This window comes from Medicago sativa, chromosome 8 (assembly GCF_051527215.1).
Source record: "Medicago sativa cultivar Bolivia chromosome 8, Bolivia_mono, whole genome shotgun sequence".
NCBI classification, from domain to species: domain Eukaryota; kingdom Viridiplantae; phylum Streptophyta; class Magnoliopsida; order Fabales; family Fabaceae; genus Medicago; species Medicago sativa.
In genome coordinates this window covers 62,629,101-62,647,116 of record NC_140756.1, presented here as the reverse complement: position 1 = coordinate 62,647,116, position 18,016 = coordinate 62,629,101, and the positions used below count along the sequence as shown (strand labels likewise).

At 32.6% G+C, this 18,016-nt stretch overlaps 2 protein-coding genes across 4 annotated transcripts; both read left to right on the top strand.

The window, feature by feature from the left end:
• Window positions 1–1,958: 1,958 nt before the first annotated feature.
• Window positions 1,959–5,829, top strand: LOC146900323 (uncharacterized). Of its 3 annotated transcripts, none has more exons than XM_085738433.1 (9): window positions 1,959–2,189; window positions 2,416–2,884; window positions 2,974–3,007; window positions 3,299–3,517; window positions 3,881–3,970; window positions 4,093–4,158; window positions 4,307–4,398; window positions 4,616–4,663; window positions 5,115–5,829. In XM_085738433.1, exons 2-9 carry the CDS (start codon window positions 2,514–2,516, stop codon window positions 5,230–5,232), a joined length of 1,038 nt encoding a protein of 345 aa, XP_085594559.1. In that variant the 5' UTR covers window positions 1,959–2,189; window positions 2,416–2,513; the 3' UTR covers window positions 5,233–5,829. The 3 variants fall into 3 exon arrangements, with proteins under 3 accessions (XP_085594559.1, XP_085594562.1, XP_085594561.1); XM_085738436.1 differs by having other exon boundaries at window positions 1,959–2,884; window positions 3,299–3,385; window positions 3,458–3,517; XM_085738435.1 differs by having other exon boundaries at window positions 2,048–2,213.
• A 4,794-nt stretch (window positions 5,830–10,623) lies between these two features.
• LOC146900322 (uncharacterized) lies at window positions 10,624–16,345 on the top strand. The gene is made up of 8 exons (XM_085738432.1): window positions 10,624–11,055; window positions 11,372–11,405; window positions 11,707–11,925; window positions 14,342–14,431; window positions 14,867–14,932; window positions 15,097–15,188; window positions 15,278–15,325; window positions 16,072–16,345. Exons 1-8 carry the CDS (start codon window positions 10,640–10,642, stop codon window positions 16,187–16,189), a joined length of 1,083 nt encoding a protein of 360 aa, XP_085594558.1. The 5' UTR covers window positions 10,624–10,639; the 3' UTR covers window positions 16,190–16,345.
• The last annotated feature ends 1,671 nt before the right edge of the window (window positions 16,346–18,016 follow it).

Here is an 18,016-nt window from a genome sequence, read left to right as displayed (position 1 = left end):
TCATTTTGTCATAAAAAAATGTATTTATAGACATGGAATAATAAATCATTGAATTGATATGTAGTATTAATTTTAACATTAAACATTTTTAAAAATTCACATATGTGCTCCCCGTTTTTATTGCAATTTTATTAAAAAAAAGCTTAAATATAGAAATGATTATGCAAATATAACAAATTTGAGTTTTGGTCATTGTAATTACCAATCCTTTTAATTTTATCATGTAAATATAATCACTTTTAATTTGGTCCTTGGTGGAACACTAGTTGAAATTGAAAGAGTAAATACAAGTCCCATTAGATAGAATTAGTGTTTGTGTGAATTGAAAAACTGTCCCACATAGGAGAGGACAAACACACCAGTAGTGTTTAGATAAGTGAGCTGAGTGGAAGTTAAAATAGTAAACACAAGGTTTCATTTGATAGAACTAGTGTTATATGAAATTCTTAAATGAATTTTTATCATTATCTCTGAATCTGAAAGTGCTTTCGTAACAAATGAATTTCGTTAAAATCTAATAAAAAAAATCTGGATATATCCGCTCGTGAAACGATCAGCAGGTTGCTTAATTTTGAAGTTTGTTTAATATTGAGTTTGTTACTGATTAAGTGACTCCAAATTTGTTACGAACTCTCTCTATAAAAGAAGCTCGCCTAACTCATAAGTACACCGAAAAATATTATGAAACTTTGAGTATTTTTCTTCTCTCTCCCTTTTCGTCGAGTCCTTTTCTTCTACTCCTTCTGTCCCTTCGATTTCGAGTGGTATTTGTACCATATCATACTGATTTTATACCATAGCTAATCGCACGGTTTGAACCGAGTTGTTTTATTCTGTAAGCGACGTGGTTGATCATGCCGCAAAACATAGTGATCTGATGGTGACTCAACCCGATAATCTCTTGGACGGTGATTTCTCTTTTTAAAAGGTATGTTTTCTAAATCGAGAACCAACAGTTCGGTCAAAAAAAAAAAAATCGAGAACCAACAGTCCCTCATTCAATTTTTTTTACTGAAGTGGCATGTTTATGCTGACGTGTCAATGTTTATATTTTTACCGAAATAAAAAAAATGCCTTAGATCTTCATCGTCGCTTCTCTTTCCGTTTTCCTCTAGATTGAAAAAGCGGGTGAAGCATAAAAGCATTTAACCAAGGAAATGCTTAAAAAAAATGGTTTGGTTAATAAGAGTTGTATTTGTGGATTTAGAGATTTAGATTCTGATACTGTATTGCAAGTCGAAGAAGAAGAACTAGATTGATTGAGGGGTATAATAGAAAAATCAAAATTAATATTTTATAAATTGTGTACAATGACATAATTTAATTCTATTAAAACAACTTAAGTTTTGAGACGGCTTGAGTAAGAATTAAGAGGTATCATCAACGTGGTTTGAAGGAGTAATGTAGATTTTTTTAGACAAGTATGAATCTGACTTGTACAATAGTGACAATGTATAATAGTTGCAAGTCGAAGAAGAAGAACTAGATTGATTGAGGGGTATAATAGAAAAATCAAAATTAATATTTTATAAATTTTGTACAATGACATAATTTAATTCTATTAAAACAACTTAAGTTTTGAGACGGCTTGAGTAAGAATTAAGAGGTATCATCAACGTGGTTTGAAGGAGTAATGTAGATTTTTTTAGACAAGTATGAATCTGACTTGTACAATAGTGACAATGTATAATAGTGACAAACATGTGAGAACCAAAGGATACAAACCTTGAAACCGATAAGAAAAAAAATAAACGAGCATATTGTTCTTTTGAGACCATAAATAAGCATATATATTGTTAGGAAAATCTTATTGCTGTGCCTTTTGTGGTTATGAATATTCTATTCTTCACCTAAGGTGTTTCCAATATGGTGAAAATTTTGATCACCCCACAAATCCAAAAGGCATCTTATGCCATTTATCTTTCTCTAAATTCCTTGTGCTGGAAGTTATACTCTTCACACAAATTATACTCTCTCTCTCTCTCTCTCTCTGCCTCTCTCTCTCTCTCTCACCATAAAATGATGAAGCAAAGCATATATGCTCTCTGAACTTCACTTGTCAACAGTGAATGCCAAACCTTTCTTTCCTATTTTTTTTCTTATATAAATTTATTTATTTATTTCATTTTAATGAAGTATTGAACTTTATGTATTTTTGTCTAAGTCCATCTCAAGCAAGGAATATAAGTGTGAGTGTCTTAAAAAATTGATGAGTAAGCTCAATTTTTTTAGGCTCATTTTTGGCTCATATCAAAATTCTCTCCTTCTAACAACAATCTTTAGCATTTTAGTTTGAAAAAACTTTTATACATACTTCTTTTTCTTGCTATAGGAATTCATACAATTTGCACATTTTTTTAGCATTAAGGTAATCTTTGTGATGTCTCACTATCATTCTTTTTTCCATTGTGTTAGAAATGAATGAAGAGAGAATTTTGGACACTCTTGATTAATTTTCATTAAAAGAGTAACCATTGCATCAAGATTCAAGAATATTAGCATAGACATTACTCATGGGTTTCATAACATGGTCACCAAGCCATACATGGCAACCAACAATGACAACAGATACAACTGCATCAAGTTATTGGTTGAATTGGAGATTCTTCTTTTGTGCACTATGGATTTTCATTTCAATGACATTAGCATCATATTTAATATTCAAGTATGAAGGATTCAACAAACAAAGATCTTCTGAGAGAGATGAAAATCATCAAGAAGCACAAGGATTGTTATATGAAGATGAAGCTTGGAACACATGCGTTGAGGGAATTGACCCTTCATGGTTACTTGTTTATAGAATCATTTCTTTTGTTGTTCTCTTGGCTTTGATCATTGCCAATGTTGCTACTGAAGGAGCTGGCATATTATACTACTACACTCAGTAAGTTAATTACATTAAGCATATTTGAATAGTTTGGTCTTCATTTTAATTAATCTAATTTTATTTTGCTTTTTTCTTATGTTGAACAGATTGACCTTCACTTTGGTCACTATTTACTTTGGGGTAAGGCTTTAAATTTCACAATCTTGTACATTATAGTAAAATATAAATTAACATGAAAATGTGATATATCTCACTAATAAAAAAAGCAATTATTGAGGGAAATATAGAAAGGGAAAACGTGAAATCCTTCTCTGATTCCATCACTAAATTTAGTGACGAGGAAATTAGAGAGGAGTTTTATTTTTTCCGCAACTAATTTTAGTTTTTCTAGTAGTAGTGTCTATTTTTTTAAAATGTTTTAAGTAGTTCATATATTATTTAAGTGACATATACTCTTAATTTTACTTTCAGCTTGCATCATGTTTCTCACTATATGGATGTTTATTTAAACACAAAAAATTTGGTGGAAGAACAGTCAATGGTGCTTCTTTAGATGCAGTAAGCAATTATATGGCTCCAGGTCTTGAAAGGGTTTTAGATATTCCAGAACTGACTAAAAGTCCTGATCAGGAATTTCATACCAGGGAAATTGCTGGTGTATGTGGTTACATTTTCCAAATAATTTATCAGGTAATTTAATTTAGTGATTCAATTTGTGTATATGAATCTCTTGAGAAATTATCTTCGAGATTTTAAATAAAGATATGTGATCGTGATCTGTAACGGTTTTCGATGTTTCTAAAATGGCAATGTGACCGAAATTGAGGTTGCATCGGTCACATTTGGCTACAATTTTCTACAATATCAAGGATTGTGACATGGTTTCAACCGTTAAGACGACTTCTATTTGAAACCTCTGATTAGGTCAACTAATGTAGAACTTAATTTGGATTTCAGTATTTGATTAACTTGTTTAACAAGTTTCAATTGCTTCTTATCAAATTCAGGAGGCAATCTATTGATATAATTATTTTTTTCTCATTTTCATTATAGACTTGTGCAGGTGCTGTGTTTCTCACTGATTTTGTATTTTGGTTTGTCCTTTATCCAGTGAGAACATCCAATCATTACAGTCTTGATTTTGTAAGTATCATCAACATTTTCACTGGTCACTAAATTAATTTGAGATTTGCATTGAATACATATCAATGTCATAAGATGTTTTTCTTTCATTTGAAAGTATTTGCACTTTTCAATTCTTGCAGTTGATTTTTTGTATGCACACCATTAATGCTGTTTTCCTCCTTGGTGACACATCATTGAATTGTATGGTGAGTTTTTTTTATAGCAGTTAATAGTTTATAATTTTTTAAAATTTTGTATCAAAGATGAAGCATGTTTTTAATTGAAAAAAAAAATTATGCTAAGAATCTAGTTCAAAACTTTAAATTAACAATTATTTTACTCCTAAACATGCAGAGATTTCCAGTGTTTAGATTTGCATATTTTGTATTGTGGACAGCTGCATTTGTGATTATTCAGTGGATAATCCATGCTTGTGTTTCAATTTGGTACAACCTAACATCCTCTTTTTTATTATTATTATTATTATTATTATTATTATTATTATTATTATTATTATTATTATTATTATTATTATTATTATTATTATTATTATTATTATTATTATTATTATTATTATTATTATTATTATTATTATTATTATAAAATATATAATACATGAATGATTTTCTTCATTTGTAATTTGATAACCTTCATTTGTCACAGGTGGCCTTACCCTTTCCTTGACTTGTCATCTTCATATGCACCATTATGGTATGTTCTCAATTTCACTTTGTCATTATTGATCAAATAATTGTCTTCTCATTGAACAGAGTTTGATGAGGTTTTAAGAGAAGAGAACCATTATAACTATAAATCTATTTTATCAGTGTTTTACAAGTGCTTCTCTTTCCTATGTGAGCATATGTTGTTACCTTACTCAGGTGAAAGTGCTCAACCTAACAATATTGGTATTGCCGGTTGAGCTAGGTCTTACGGACAATTTGTTTAAGTATTTGATGGTATTGCCGGTTGAGCTAGGTCTTACGGACAATTTGTTTAAGTATTTGAGTTACATTTTATAATGCAGTTTGATTTTCTATAATAGTTTATGAAAACCATTCACAATTTATATGGAAAATAGTTTAGTCACATTTTGTAGTTGAATAAATACTTAACTAAATTCTAATGATCATACATACCTCTTGACATTTTGGACTTTCAGGTACTTGGCAGTGGCTCTCATGCATTTTCCATGCTACGGCTTATTTATTTTGATAGTGAAGTTGAAGCATTTTTGGTTATCTAGATCATTTCCTGGATCATCAAGAATTGTACATTGATTACACATTCCAAAAATATCAATCACTGAATCATTTCCTGGATCATCAAGAATTGTACATTGATTACACATTCCAAAAATATCAATCACTGAATGAAGGCTACCATTTAGATAGCATAACAAAATCATTTTGAAGATTAGATTTAGATCATTGTTTGTAGGCTTAAATAGGTCTTTCGTCCATTCAAATATAGGTCATTTGAATTTTCGTCCCTGAAGTTACTAATCCTTCCAGTCTGCCACTGCAAAATTTAATCATTTGACTTTTGGTCCTAATTAGGTTTTTTTGCTGAGGTGGGCTGTCATTAGCGACGTGGTGCCCATGTGGCAAGTGATGATTGGGCGAGGTGGTTGGTTGGCTTAAATAGGTCTTTCATCCCTGCAAATATAAGTCATTTGAATTTTCATCTCTGAAGTTACTAATCAGATGTAATTAGAACCATTTTTCAAATGATTAATATTTGCAATGGCAAAATGGGAGTATTAGTAACTTCAGGGACGAAAATTCAAATGACCTATATTTGTAGGGACGAAAGACCTGTTTAAGCCTTGTTTGTATATGTACTACATATATTCATCTTGTTCACATCTCTTATTACATATCCTCAACTTTTTCAAAACTAAAATCTTTTAGAAGAATGCATTATAAATAAACTTACTACTTTCAGTGGCGGAGCTCTTCATGGGCTGAGGTGGACCACGGCCCACCCCCAAAAATTAAAAAATCAACGATTATAGGTCTACTTTGCGAGATTTTATACAATTTTGTGTCGGTTTTAGGTTTCGGTTGATCCAAATTTCCGTAAAGTGGTGTAGTGACTCACCCAAAAAATTTAAATAATTCAATTATAGTTCTATTTTGCGAGATTTTATACAATTTTATGTCGATTTTAGGTTTTGGTTGATCCAAAAATAAAACTCTTTTACGCGTTAAATTTGCACATGAAATAATTGGTCACTTGAATGGATAAAAAATAATTTTGGCCCACCCCCAGAATATTTTCTAGCTCTGACTACTTTTTTTTTTTGAAGAATAGCTCTGACTACTTTGACATGTCATATCTTCTTGTTTGATGTAATTTGTTCACAAACTATGGCTCGTATTATGAGGGAAATGGATTCCCACGGTTATATATCTCATCCATCCGATATAAATTAATTATCGAGATCGTTTAAAACTAACTTAACAATTTCATAATTCGAGTTGTCTAATCTAAAATCAATGCCCGAGATTCATCACCATGTGTAACCACATGGAACTTCTACAACACAGAATCCAAGTCTGTATTATGAATACTATGTATGCATACATCTCTTAAGTTTTACGAATCAAGTTCAGGTCTTCTAATTCTATAATTTCGTTAGAAATAATAAAATTAATAAAATTATTGGTAATTTGATATAACTACTCAAAATCGAACCTCTGAATCTTATTTAAGGGGCTTCATTCAAGGGTTCCTCAGTGACATATATTGATACACACAATTGAATGTATAGCCAGGAATTTTCCCTACACAATCCACCCATGGCTTCACATATTGTCTACTAATATTAAGTTCAAATCATGTTATATCTCCCCAGTTAGACCAGAAGCCTCTGCATTTCAAACTTTATTTTAGTGCTTTGTTACCGTGGGATTAGGCTCCATAAATTTCAAGCATTCAAGCATCCTTTGATGAAGATCAAACAGTCCTTATTCAAACACAATTTGAATTATAAAATTAATAAGTTGCAATTTTTTAAACCACATAAAATTAAAAAGTTGCAATTTTAAACCACTTAATTTTGATCAAACAGTCACAAATGTTTCGACTGCGTGAATGTTGAGAATCCTTGAAGGGAATATAATTTTTTTGTTGTGCTTGGTGTGTATGCTATGCAGTTACATGTTATAACACAACAATTGTGTATACCATTCTTATTTTTGAGGGGATGAAAAAAAAAGGTAAGCACCACCAATTGCACTTTAAACGAGAGATACTTTGTTAATAAATTAAACAAGAAATCGATTTAAAAAGTAGTGATTGGAAACTCCCAAGCACAAGTGAGTGGAAATTAGGATTCAACAGAAATATTTTTGTGGTGCCCGTTAACAATTAAATATGCTTAAAAGAGCAATTTTCAAACATCAGCAATGTTGTTTCCATAACACTATACCTAGTACAAGTATTATTTTCCTACAATAAAATTTCAGTACTATATTGTTTAACTTTAACATTAATTGAGAGGCAAACTCATAAAATCTGAGTTTAATCAAGCTCAACCTTATAAAATACGTATATATGATTAGAGATGTCTCTTACATATATAAAGTATAAACATATTTTTGGATCATAAATATCTAATGTAAAATTCTTAACTCTAATTTAAAAATATTTAAATACAAAATGAACACATTAAATGCAATATATAATTCATAATTTTTGTAAAAATGACAAAAAGAATACTTAAAATAAGGAACAATTAGTTTTTCTATTTGGGTGTGTATTCTTAATTTTTGTAAAAACGACAAAAAGAATCCATAAGATCCAAAAGATAGGTAAGAAGCAAAGTGACATGTTTCTTGTTTTCTAAGAACCATTCCATTATGGTACTAAAGATTATTTATGACTGGAGGTCCAATAATTTTTGCACCACAAATATTAAGCTTTGTGGGCACTCTTTATTAATTACGTGACTCCGACCTGTGCAACCCTGTAATTGATTGGTTTATCGGTGGCACATAATTTTCTCCAAAACTCTAAAAAAATAGGAGAAACATTTGTGTCATTGTGTCATTGTGTGGTTACAATTCCAAGCGTAGTTCATTTAGACATATTCATATAAATTGAAAAAGATAAAACAGAAATATTTATTAATATATATTTTTGAAACAATTAATTGATATTTTTTTTGCGCCACACGTCAAACGACCTCTTTTAAATGGAGGGAGATCATATGCGACAAGCACCGTTCCGACGGGAATGGAGGGCATGATGGTTAGCGAGCTAATTGAGGAAGGCGTGAATGATTGAAAAGTGGATATTATCAAGGAGGTGTTTAATGAGAGAGACGCCGTAATTATAATAGTCATGTCAATTATGGACAACATGGGAGAAGACAAACAATGCTGGAAATTCACAAACCACATGGAATACACGGTTAAATCGACTTGTCACTATACCATGGAGAACCTAGTGGATAACAACGAGCTGAGATGAGAAGGTGACTGGATGAAAATTTAGAGACTTCGAATACAAAAAAGTAAATGTGTTCTTGTGGAGAGCAGAAAGGGGATGTCCACCCACGAGACACATGCTTCAAACTCGCGGTGTACATCGTTGTGATTGTTCCGTGCACTGCAAGAGCTCATATGAGAATGAATGCCATGTCTTTTTCGTATGTGCAAAACTAGAGGTGTGGAAGGCAGCAGGTCTATGGCACATTATACAAGACAACTTGGATACGTCAGATGGTTTTGTAGCTCTTTTCTTTCAGTTACTATAATCTCTACAACACCAACCACTCTTTGATTTCGTAATGACCCTTTGATGCATCTGAAAATGACGAAACGACAAGTTGTGGAACGATGTAGAGACACAACCGCATATGTCAGTGTGTATGGCGTGTGATGTCTTACTTCAGTGGCAGTAGGTCCGCATAAATCAAGGAAAGGAGAGAACTAGGAGAATACCACAACAATCGAATGACAGATCATAGTCAAGAAGGGTGGATTAGACCGGTTGCCAGGGAGGTGAAGTGCAATGTCGATGCAATAATTTTTAAGGATCAAGGATGTTATGGGGTCAGAATGTGCCTAAGAGGGGAGCAAAGGGAGTTCATTGGAGCGAAGACAAATTAGTATAAAGGTCTCCCACAACCTAAAGAAGCGAAGGCAATAGGTCTAAAAGAAGAGATAAAGTGGCTTTGTACTTTGAGGTTTCCTTCGGTATCTATTGAACTTGATTACAAACAAGTAGTTGACGACATCTCTAGCAACTTCAGCACCAGGTCCATGTTCAGCGCGATCCTGAATACTTGCAAAGTTTCACCTATGAATCATCAAAACTTTAAGATAAGTTCCATTCGGAGACAAGCAAATAATACTGCCTACTTGTTAGCTATGGTGTCATTATGTTATGTTAGTTCTCAAGTTCATGATTACATGTCATCTTCTATTACAACTACTATTATTAATGAAATGAGTTGAGTTTTTTTTTTTCTGTCAAAAAGAAATGTGCACAACAAAAAAATCATTCATCTTTCTTATTTAAAACTAATAACTTAAGTGTTAGTTTTGCAACTTTAATAAAAAATATATATGTTAATTTACACCCACTTTATTATGAACGCATTTATGTACATCTCAAATAGACAATTACAAACATTAAACAATAAAAAAAGACAACACATTTTCACAACCTAAAAAGAGATTCATCCCTTAATTAACCCCAATTAATCTTAAAATAAGCACTTAACTCCCTTATCAAAATAACATATGGAGGTGTCTTGCATATTTCAATAATGGCTAAAAAAAAAAAAAAATCAAAGCGCTGCAGTTGCACTTGCACATGTTGTGGTCGAAACAAATCATCCACGAGATTTGCGTGGAAACAAAAAAAAAAGAACAGTAACTAATGTTTTTTTTTTAAATAAAATTAAATGAAATTTACATAGTTGTCTTTTTTAAAACTGATTTATAATAGAGGCAAGTGATTATCTATGTCAAAATAAAAAATTGTACATTTTTTAAATATCAACCTTCAATATTTTAGATTGATCTAAGTTAACAATATATATTTATGTTTGTAACTAAGAACCTATGAAGCGCGAATACTCTTCAGATTAGGCGTGTCCTGTCTGACACCCACACAAATAAGACATTGAATTATGTGATTTTCTCAAATTATTATCAATGTCGGTGTGTCAGTGTCCGTATTGTGTCCGTATTCGTGCTTCATAGATAAGAACTTAACACAACAACATATTTGGTTTAATGGTAAAGGCTTATCAATAGGATTTGTGCTCGTTCCCCCAGTACCTCATTTTTCCTCCAGCATGAATTTAATTATTAAGAAGAAAATATTTTGAATAAAAAAATAATAGAAAAGAAATGTAAATGTCATAAGATAAGAAAATAATAATAAAAAAATAAATAAATATCAAAAGCAAGTCAAGTCAATTATGCAAGATTCAAGATCTTTATGCCAGATGCAGTATAAAAAATTCAGGAGGTTCAAATAGAAATAAAATAAAATATAGCAGCATGTGCAATTGAAAATTCTCTGCATCCCCTCACTTATATGTGGCTCTACCACTGCCAGCCAACAAAGCATGGAGTTTATTTGACTTTTGCACTTTCTAGTTTGCATTATTGTCTCTTTTTAAAACTATCATCAATCATATTTTACTTATTTCTCTACCAATCAATGTCCAAATTACCAAAGCTCCTTTTCCTAACTGAATTAGAGATTCTTCTTGGTTATATACCAAAGAATACTGTGTTATCACTTATCAATGGACCAACAGATACAACTGCATTAAGTTATTGGTTGAATTGGAGATTCTTCTTTTGTGCACTATGGATTTTAATCTCAATGACACTAGCATCTTATTTAATATTCAAGTATGAAGGATTCAATAAACAAAGATCTTCTGAGAGAGATGAAAATCAGCAAGTAGTAGAAGGATTGTTATATGAAGATGAAGCTTGGAATACTTGTGTTAAAGGAATTGATCCTTATTGGTTACTTGTTTATAGAATCATTTCTTTTGTTATTCTTTTGGCTTTGATCATTGCCAATGTTATTGTTTCAGGAGCTAGCATATTATCCTATTACACTCAGTAAGTTAATTACATTAAGCATGTTTGATTAATTTAGTCTTTTGTTATAGAAATAACTTATGCATAAGTGCTTATATGATAAGTCTTTATAGTATAATCACTTAATTAAGTTGTTTATCCAAATAGGGCCTTCAACTTTTAGTCTTAGATTTTTCAGAATAGCTTTTCTCTTCACTATACTCATGGCAGGACATTTATGTCAACAAAGGAAAGAGCTTGTTAAGAAGTGGAATAGCTTATTATGTTCTTTTGCTTAGAGTTACAAAATGTCCTATAATTACTGATTGTATTGTGTTTTTTTCCTTCTGTTGAACAGATTGACCTTCACTTTGGTCACTATTTACTTTGGGGTAAGGCTTTCAATTTCAGATTCTTGTACATAACAGTAAACAAATATAATTTACATGAAAATGTGATATATCTCACAAATAAAATAGTTAAGTTAGTGAGGGAATTTAGAAATGGAAAACGTGAAATCCGTCTCTAATTCTCACTAAATTTTGTGAGGAGGAAATTAGAAAGGGGTTTTATTTTTTCTGCCAATAATTTTCGTCCATAATTTTAGTTTTTCTAGTAGTAGCGTCTATTCCTCTTAAAAGTATTAAGTTCATATATTATTTATGTGATTTGTGCCCTCAATTTTACTTTCAGCTTGGATCATCTTTCTCAATATATGGATGTTTATTTAAACACAATGAATTTGGGGCAAGAACAGTAAATGGTGCTTCTATAGATGCAGAAAGCACTTATATGGCTCCATCTCTTGAAGGGGTTTTAGATATTCCTGTACTTCCTAAGTGTCCTAATCAGGAATTTCATACCAGGGAAATTGCTGGTGTGTGGGGTTACATTTTCCAGATAATTTATCAGGTAATTTAATTTTCTGATTCAAATAATTTATGAGGCAACTTAATTTAGCGATTCAATTTAGAAATAGTTAATAAATGTATCTAGTAATTTGAAATGTGACGTATATTTAGGGACAAATTTTGTTTCCAAAGGAGGCCTATATTTAGTTAGGTAGTAATATGTTTGGTGTAGTTGGAAGTTTGCACACGATTTTCTAGTTTTTTTTTTTTTTATATGCTAAACAGCTGATTTTATTGAATCAAAGGAAGAGAAGGACAGACACAATTGTTCATGTTGTGAATCTTGTGATTACAGAAACATATAGGAACGATAAAAGGGGCATTCCCCTGCCAACATCTATCACCAAACCTTCTAGCTTAACAGCTAAATTGTGAGCTGCAACATTGCTTTGCCTACTGCTATATTTCACCAGAAACATTGCCTAAATTACTCATTAGAGCATGACAGTCATCCACCATGATTATCAGACCCCAGCCAGTTCTGCCATCCTCAAAACAACCGTCATCCACCATGATTCTTGTACCTTGCTGAGAGTACTCATGACCATTGCATGTATCATCTTCTCTCAGGTTAGGCTGTTTCCTGTTTGCTGCATTAAACTCCTGAATGAACGACAAAGCAGAAATTGCTATAGCAGTGGGTTTGGCAGCCTCATTTTTTAAAACAACATTGTTCCGAGCAGATCGGACGAGCCAAAGGGGTGGTACAAAACACTTGACAGCCTAGCTCTTCTTTACACTGCAGCCAGTTCAATATCCAATCGTTCAAAGCTCCTGATGTTGGCACATGGATTCCAATTTGAGAGGCAAACAAAACTGGAAAAGATGGTCAACAGACTCTTCTTCCACATTACACAGACTGCAAAGGGGATCAAGCGCAATGCCCTTCTTGCTAAGATTTTTCGTAGTAGGGAGGATATTTCAAGCCATTCTCCAAACAAAGTTCCTCACTTTATTTGACAAAGGAATATTCCAGATTGCTTTCCAGAGGGGACTATCAAATTGGTTGAGGGGCCTGGTGAGGCCAGATCCTTTGCTAGGCTGATAAGATGATACACTGATTTCACTGAATAAGACCCATCTTTTTCACAATCCCAGACAAATTTGTCTTCAAGGGGGCTGAAAGGCACTGGAATCGCCAGGGTTTTTTATTTACTTCAAAAGAGCTGAAGTGGCTTGTTAATATATCCTTGTTCCATTGTCTTGTAGCTGGATCAATCAATTCTTCAACTTTCGCATCATCTTGCAGACCCGAGCCCGGAGGTTTTGTGAGGAGATGGCCATGGTTTGTGGCCCCCTTATCTTTCCAAATCTTGACTTTGTCCCCCTTGCCAATGATCCATCTTCCACCCTGCTCAATAATATCCTTAGCAATACAAATGCTTCTCCACTGATAACTCAGATTATAGTCAGGATTTGCTTCCAAAAAAGTTCCCCTTGGGTAATATCTATCAAGTAGAGTGCTTTCACTGGAAATTAGTATCCAACAGTGTTTTCCAAGGAGAGCCTTGTTAAAATCACTGAAGCCTCTAAAACCCAGACCACCTTTATGCTTCCCCACTTAACCAGTGAATCTTTCTAGAATCCTCTCCCAATTCCCACAAAAATTTGGCTAACATAGAGAGTCTATATCTTTACAGCAGCCTTCAGGAATCTTGTAGCAGCTCATGATGTAGTTCGGGATTGCTTGGGCTACTGCTTTTATGAGGGTTTGTTTGCCAGCTCTGGACAAAAACTTTTCCTTCCACCCCTTAATCTTCTTCCACACATGGTCAATGACAAAACCAAAAATGGATTTCTTTGATCTCCCAAAAGGAACCGGAAAGCGTAGATATCAGGTGTGGCTCTCCACTGTTACTCCCATCATTTCACAAATCATATTTCTTTTGGCACATTTTGACTAAAGGAGACCTCAGACTTATCTAGATTGACCATTTGTCCGGAAGCTTGTTGGTATGTGGATAGGACTTGCAAAATTTTCTGTCCTTCACTGGCGTTTTCCCTTGTGAAGAGGAGACTATCATCGGCAAACAGGAAGTGTGATATTTGAGGTTCCGATTCAGGCCATTGATGGAATTTTTGTGGCCTCTCTGTGGATTAAACCTGACAAAACATCAGCCATAAGATAAAAAGATACGGTGAGAGGGGTTCACCTTGTCTCAACCCTCTCTCCAGGGTGAAACTGGATCTGGGCTGACCATTGAACATTATTTGATAAGAGACAAAGCTGACACATCCCATGATGGTTGCAATCATGGCCGCTAGATACCACATCTCATGATGACCACTTTTAATAGATACTGTCATATATTTTGGATTTCATTGTGTGATTAACTTGTTTGACAAGTTTCAATTATTTCTCATCAAATTCAGGAGACAAACTATTGATATAGTTATTTTTCTCATTTTCTTTATAGACTTGTGCAGGTGCTGTATTTCTCACTGACTTTGTATTTTGGTTCGTCCTTTATCCAGTGAGAGCATTCAATAACGACAAACTTGATTTTGTAAGTATGATCAAAATTGTCTCTGGTCTTTCATTTATCATTTTGACATGAAACTCATATGAAGTTAGCACAACACTCCCGATTCTAAAGAATAAAGATACGAAAAAACACAAGCAATGAACACACGATGTTTCAAAACAAAGTTCGACCAATTGTTCCTACATCTTCAACTGCAGAGTGGTTGCAGTGCTTTCAATTATTCCAAGCTTAGAGTTTACAATGTACAACTAGTTTCAAATTTAAATACTACTGTCTAGTAACTATGAGTCATACCTGAAACAGTTTCAAATTTTAAGGAAAAGTGAAGTAATTTGAAATTTGCATTGAATGTATATCAATGTCATATGATACTAGTATAAGGTCATGTCTTCCATTTTGCAGCTCATAAGATGCTTTTCTTTCATTTTGAAAACATTTCACTTTTCATTCTTGCAGATGAATTTTTGTATGCACACCATTAATGCTGTTTTCCTCCTTGGTGATACATCATTGAATTGTATGGTGAGTGTTTTTTTAGCAGTTTATGATTTGTAATTTTTTTATTTTATATATCAAACATATAAGACAAAATTACACACGTGGTTCCTTAACTTAATTTCAAGTAACAGTTTCAAGGATCAAGTTCAAAACTTCAAATTAACACCTATTTACTCCTAAACATGCAGAGATTTCCAGTGTTTCGATTTGCATATTTTCTCTTGTGGACAGCTGCATTTGTTATTAGTCAGTGGATAATCCATGCTTGTGTTTCAATTTGGTAAAAACTATCATCCTTTTTCTTTTAATTATATACATGAAGGATTTGTCATTTATATTTTGATGATTGTAATTTGTCACAACTCACAGGTGGCCTTACCCTTTCCTTGATCTGTCATCTCCATATGCTCCCTTATGGTATGTTCTCAATTTCACTTTGTCACCATTGCTCAAATATATTGTCCTCTCATTAAACATGGATTGATGAGGTTTCAAAAGAATAGATCCTGATACGTAAAATAAATTGCACTCTTCGAGTCAGTGCCAAACTCCAAATTTTACTCACTAAATACTTATTATTTCTTGATGCCTTTCAAAGTCTCTAAAGAGTTATTTATATACAAAGATACGAAACTAAATTCCCTTCACTTTTCCATCGTCTTTTATCTCTTCGCTTCACTTTAGGATCGGTTGTTATCCGTTATCCGATGTTGCTTCCTCTTGGTTAATGCTGTCAGAGCCATTATAACTATAAATCAATTTATCACTGATTTACATGTGCTTATTTTTCCCATGGGAGCATGTTGTTATTTTAGATTAAGGACACTGTTACATTGACTTGATGATTGAATGGACAAGAAGCAATTTCTCCGATTTTTTATACGGTCTATAAAAGAAGTGGCAAACACAGCCTAAATCTCTCTCACACACACACAACTACGAGGTACTAGGTTCAAACTCGGGTTAAAGTGTTCAACCTAACAATATTGGTATTGTCAGTTGAGCTAGGTCTTACGGACAATTTGTTTAAGTATTTGAGTCACATTTTATAAAGTAGTTTAATTTTCTATGATAGTTTATGATAGTTTAGTCACATTTTGTAGTTGAATTAATACTTTAATTTCTAATGACCATACTTACCTCTTGACATTTTGTATATTCAGGTACTTGGGAGTGAATCTCATGCATTTTCCATGTTACGGCTTATTTATTTTGATAGTGAAGTTGAAGCATTTTTGGTTATCTAGATCATTTCCTGGGTCATCAAGAATTGTACATTGATTACACATTCCAAAATTATCAATCACTGAATGAAGGCTACCATTTAGATAGCCTAACAAAATCATTTTGAAGATTAGATTTAGATCATTGTTTGTATATGTACTACATATTCATCTTTTCCACATCTCTTAAAACACATCCTCAACTTTCTCAAAACTAGAATCTTTTAGAAGAATACATCATAAATAAACTTAGTCAAATACTAATACATGTGACTTGTCATATCTTAATGTTTGATGTAATTGGTTCACAAACCATAACTCGTATTATGAGGGAAATGGATTCCCGCAATTACATATCGCATCCATCCGATCTAAATCATTGCCCGGGATTGTTTAAGTATGCGTTTGGAAATAACAAAACCACGGTGAAAAGGCACGGTTGGCGTAAAATTACACCAACTAGCTTCTCAATACCATGGTAAGATTGACTTTAAACGTGCGGTAGCGGTCACTCACCGCACAAACAAACAAGCACTACATCTAACTTACCAATTGTATAGTTTGTATCGACCAATCTAAAATCAATGACTAAGATTCATTACGGTGTGCAACCATATGGAACTTCTACTTTATGGAATCTAGGTTTGTATTGTGATTGCTCTGTATGTATATTTCTCTTTGCACGAGAAATTTATAATAAGTTTTATGAATCAAGTTCAATTCTTCTGATTCTCTCATTTTGTTAGAAATGATTAAAAAAAATTATGAGAAAGTATTGGTTATTTGATACCACAATGTTACTAGATCTCAATTATGGTGAAGTGTACTAGAATTCAAAATTGGGATCTAATTTAAGGGAAATCAAACTCTTCATGGACGTATGTTAATGCATACAATTAAATAAATGTATGCACCAGAATTTGGAATTATGTAGAACTTAATTAATCCTTACTTTTCCCTTCATAATCTAGCCATGGCTTCACATATTTCTAATATAAAGTTCAAATCATGCTAATTAAGACATTTCCCCGGTTAGACCAGAAGCCTATCCATTTCAAAACTTTGTATTAGTGCGCTTTATTATTGTGGTATGTCGATATCAATAACCGTTTGATCATAATCACAAGGTCCATATTCAAGCTCAATAATTTGAATTATAAATTAAAAAAAAAATCGTAATACTCCCTCCGTCTCACAATAATTGTCTCTTTACCATTTTTTCTTTTTCTCAAAATAATTGTCATTTTAGAATATCAATGCAGCATTTATTATTTTTTTCCATTATTATATCCTTATTTATTGAATCTCATTCAACTTAACTACTCAACTAATTACAATTAATAAGGGTGTTTTAGTAAATGATAATAATTTTACCATCAAAATCAACACAACTAATTATTTTCTTAATAACCGTGCGTAAACCTTAAACGACTATTATTTAGAGACGGATGGAGTATTTTTTAAGCCGTATAAACTTAATTGAACAGTCATAATGTCTCGACTGCGTGATTGCCAAAAATCCATGAAGGAAATCAAATTTTTGTTTTACGTATTTTGTTTTGCTTTGTGCATACTTGTAAGAGCCGTGCTATTTGTACAACCTAACCAGGAAATCCTTTTGCGCAACATATATCTTCCTCTCTTCAAATGGATGTTCACAAAAATCGAGGTAAGACAAAAACCATTAAAAAAAAAAAACCTATGCGAAACGAATGAAAATACGTTGTTGTTGGTTGTCACATGGTTGTTCATAGATCATGTACTTGTAATAACGAACAAATAATAACATTTTTGAAGCGAAAAAAATCCATGAGATAAGTGAGAAGCAAATGACATGATAATTACTTGTAACTTACATGATACTACTTCCGTTCCTTTTTAAGTG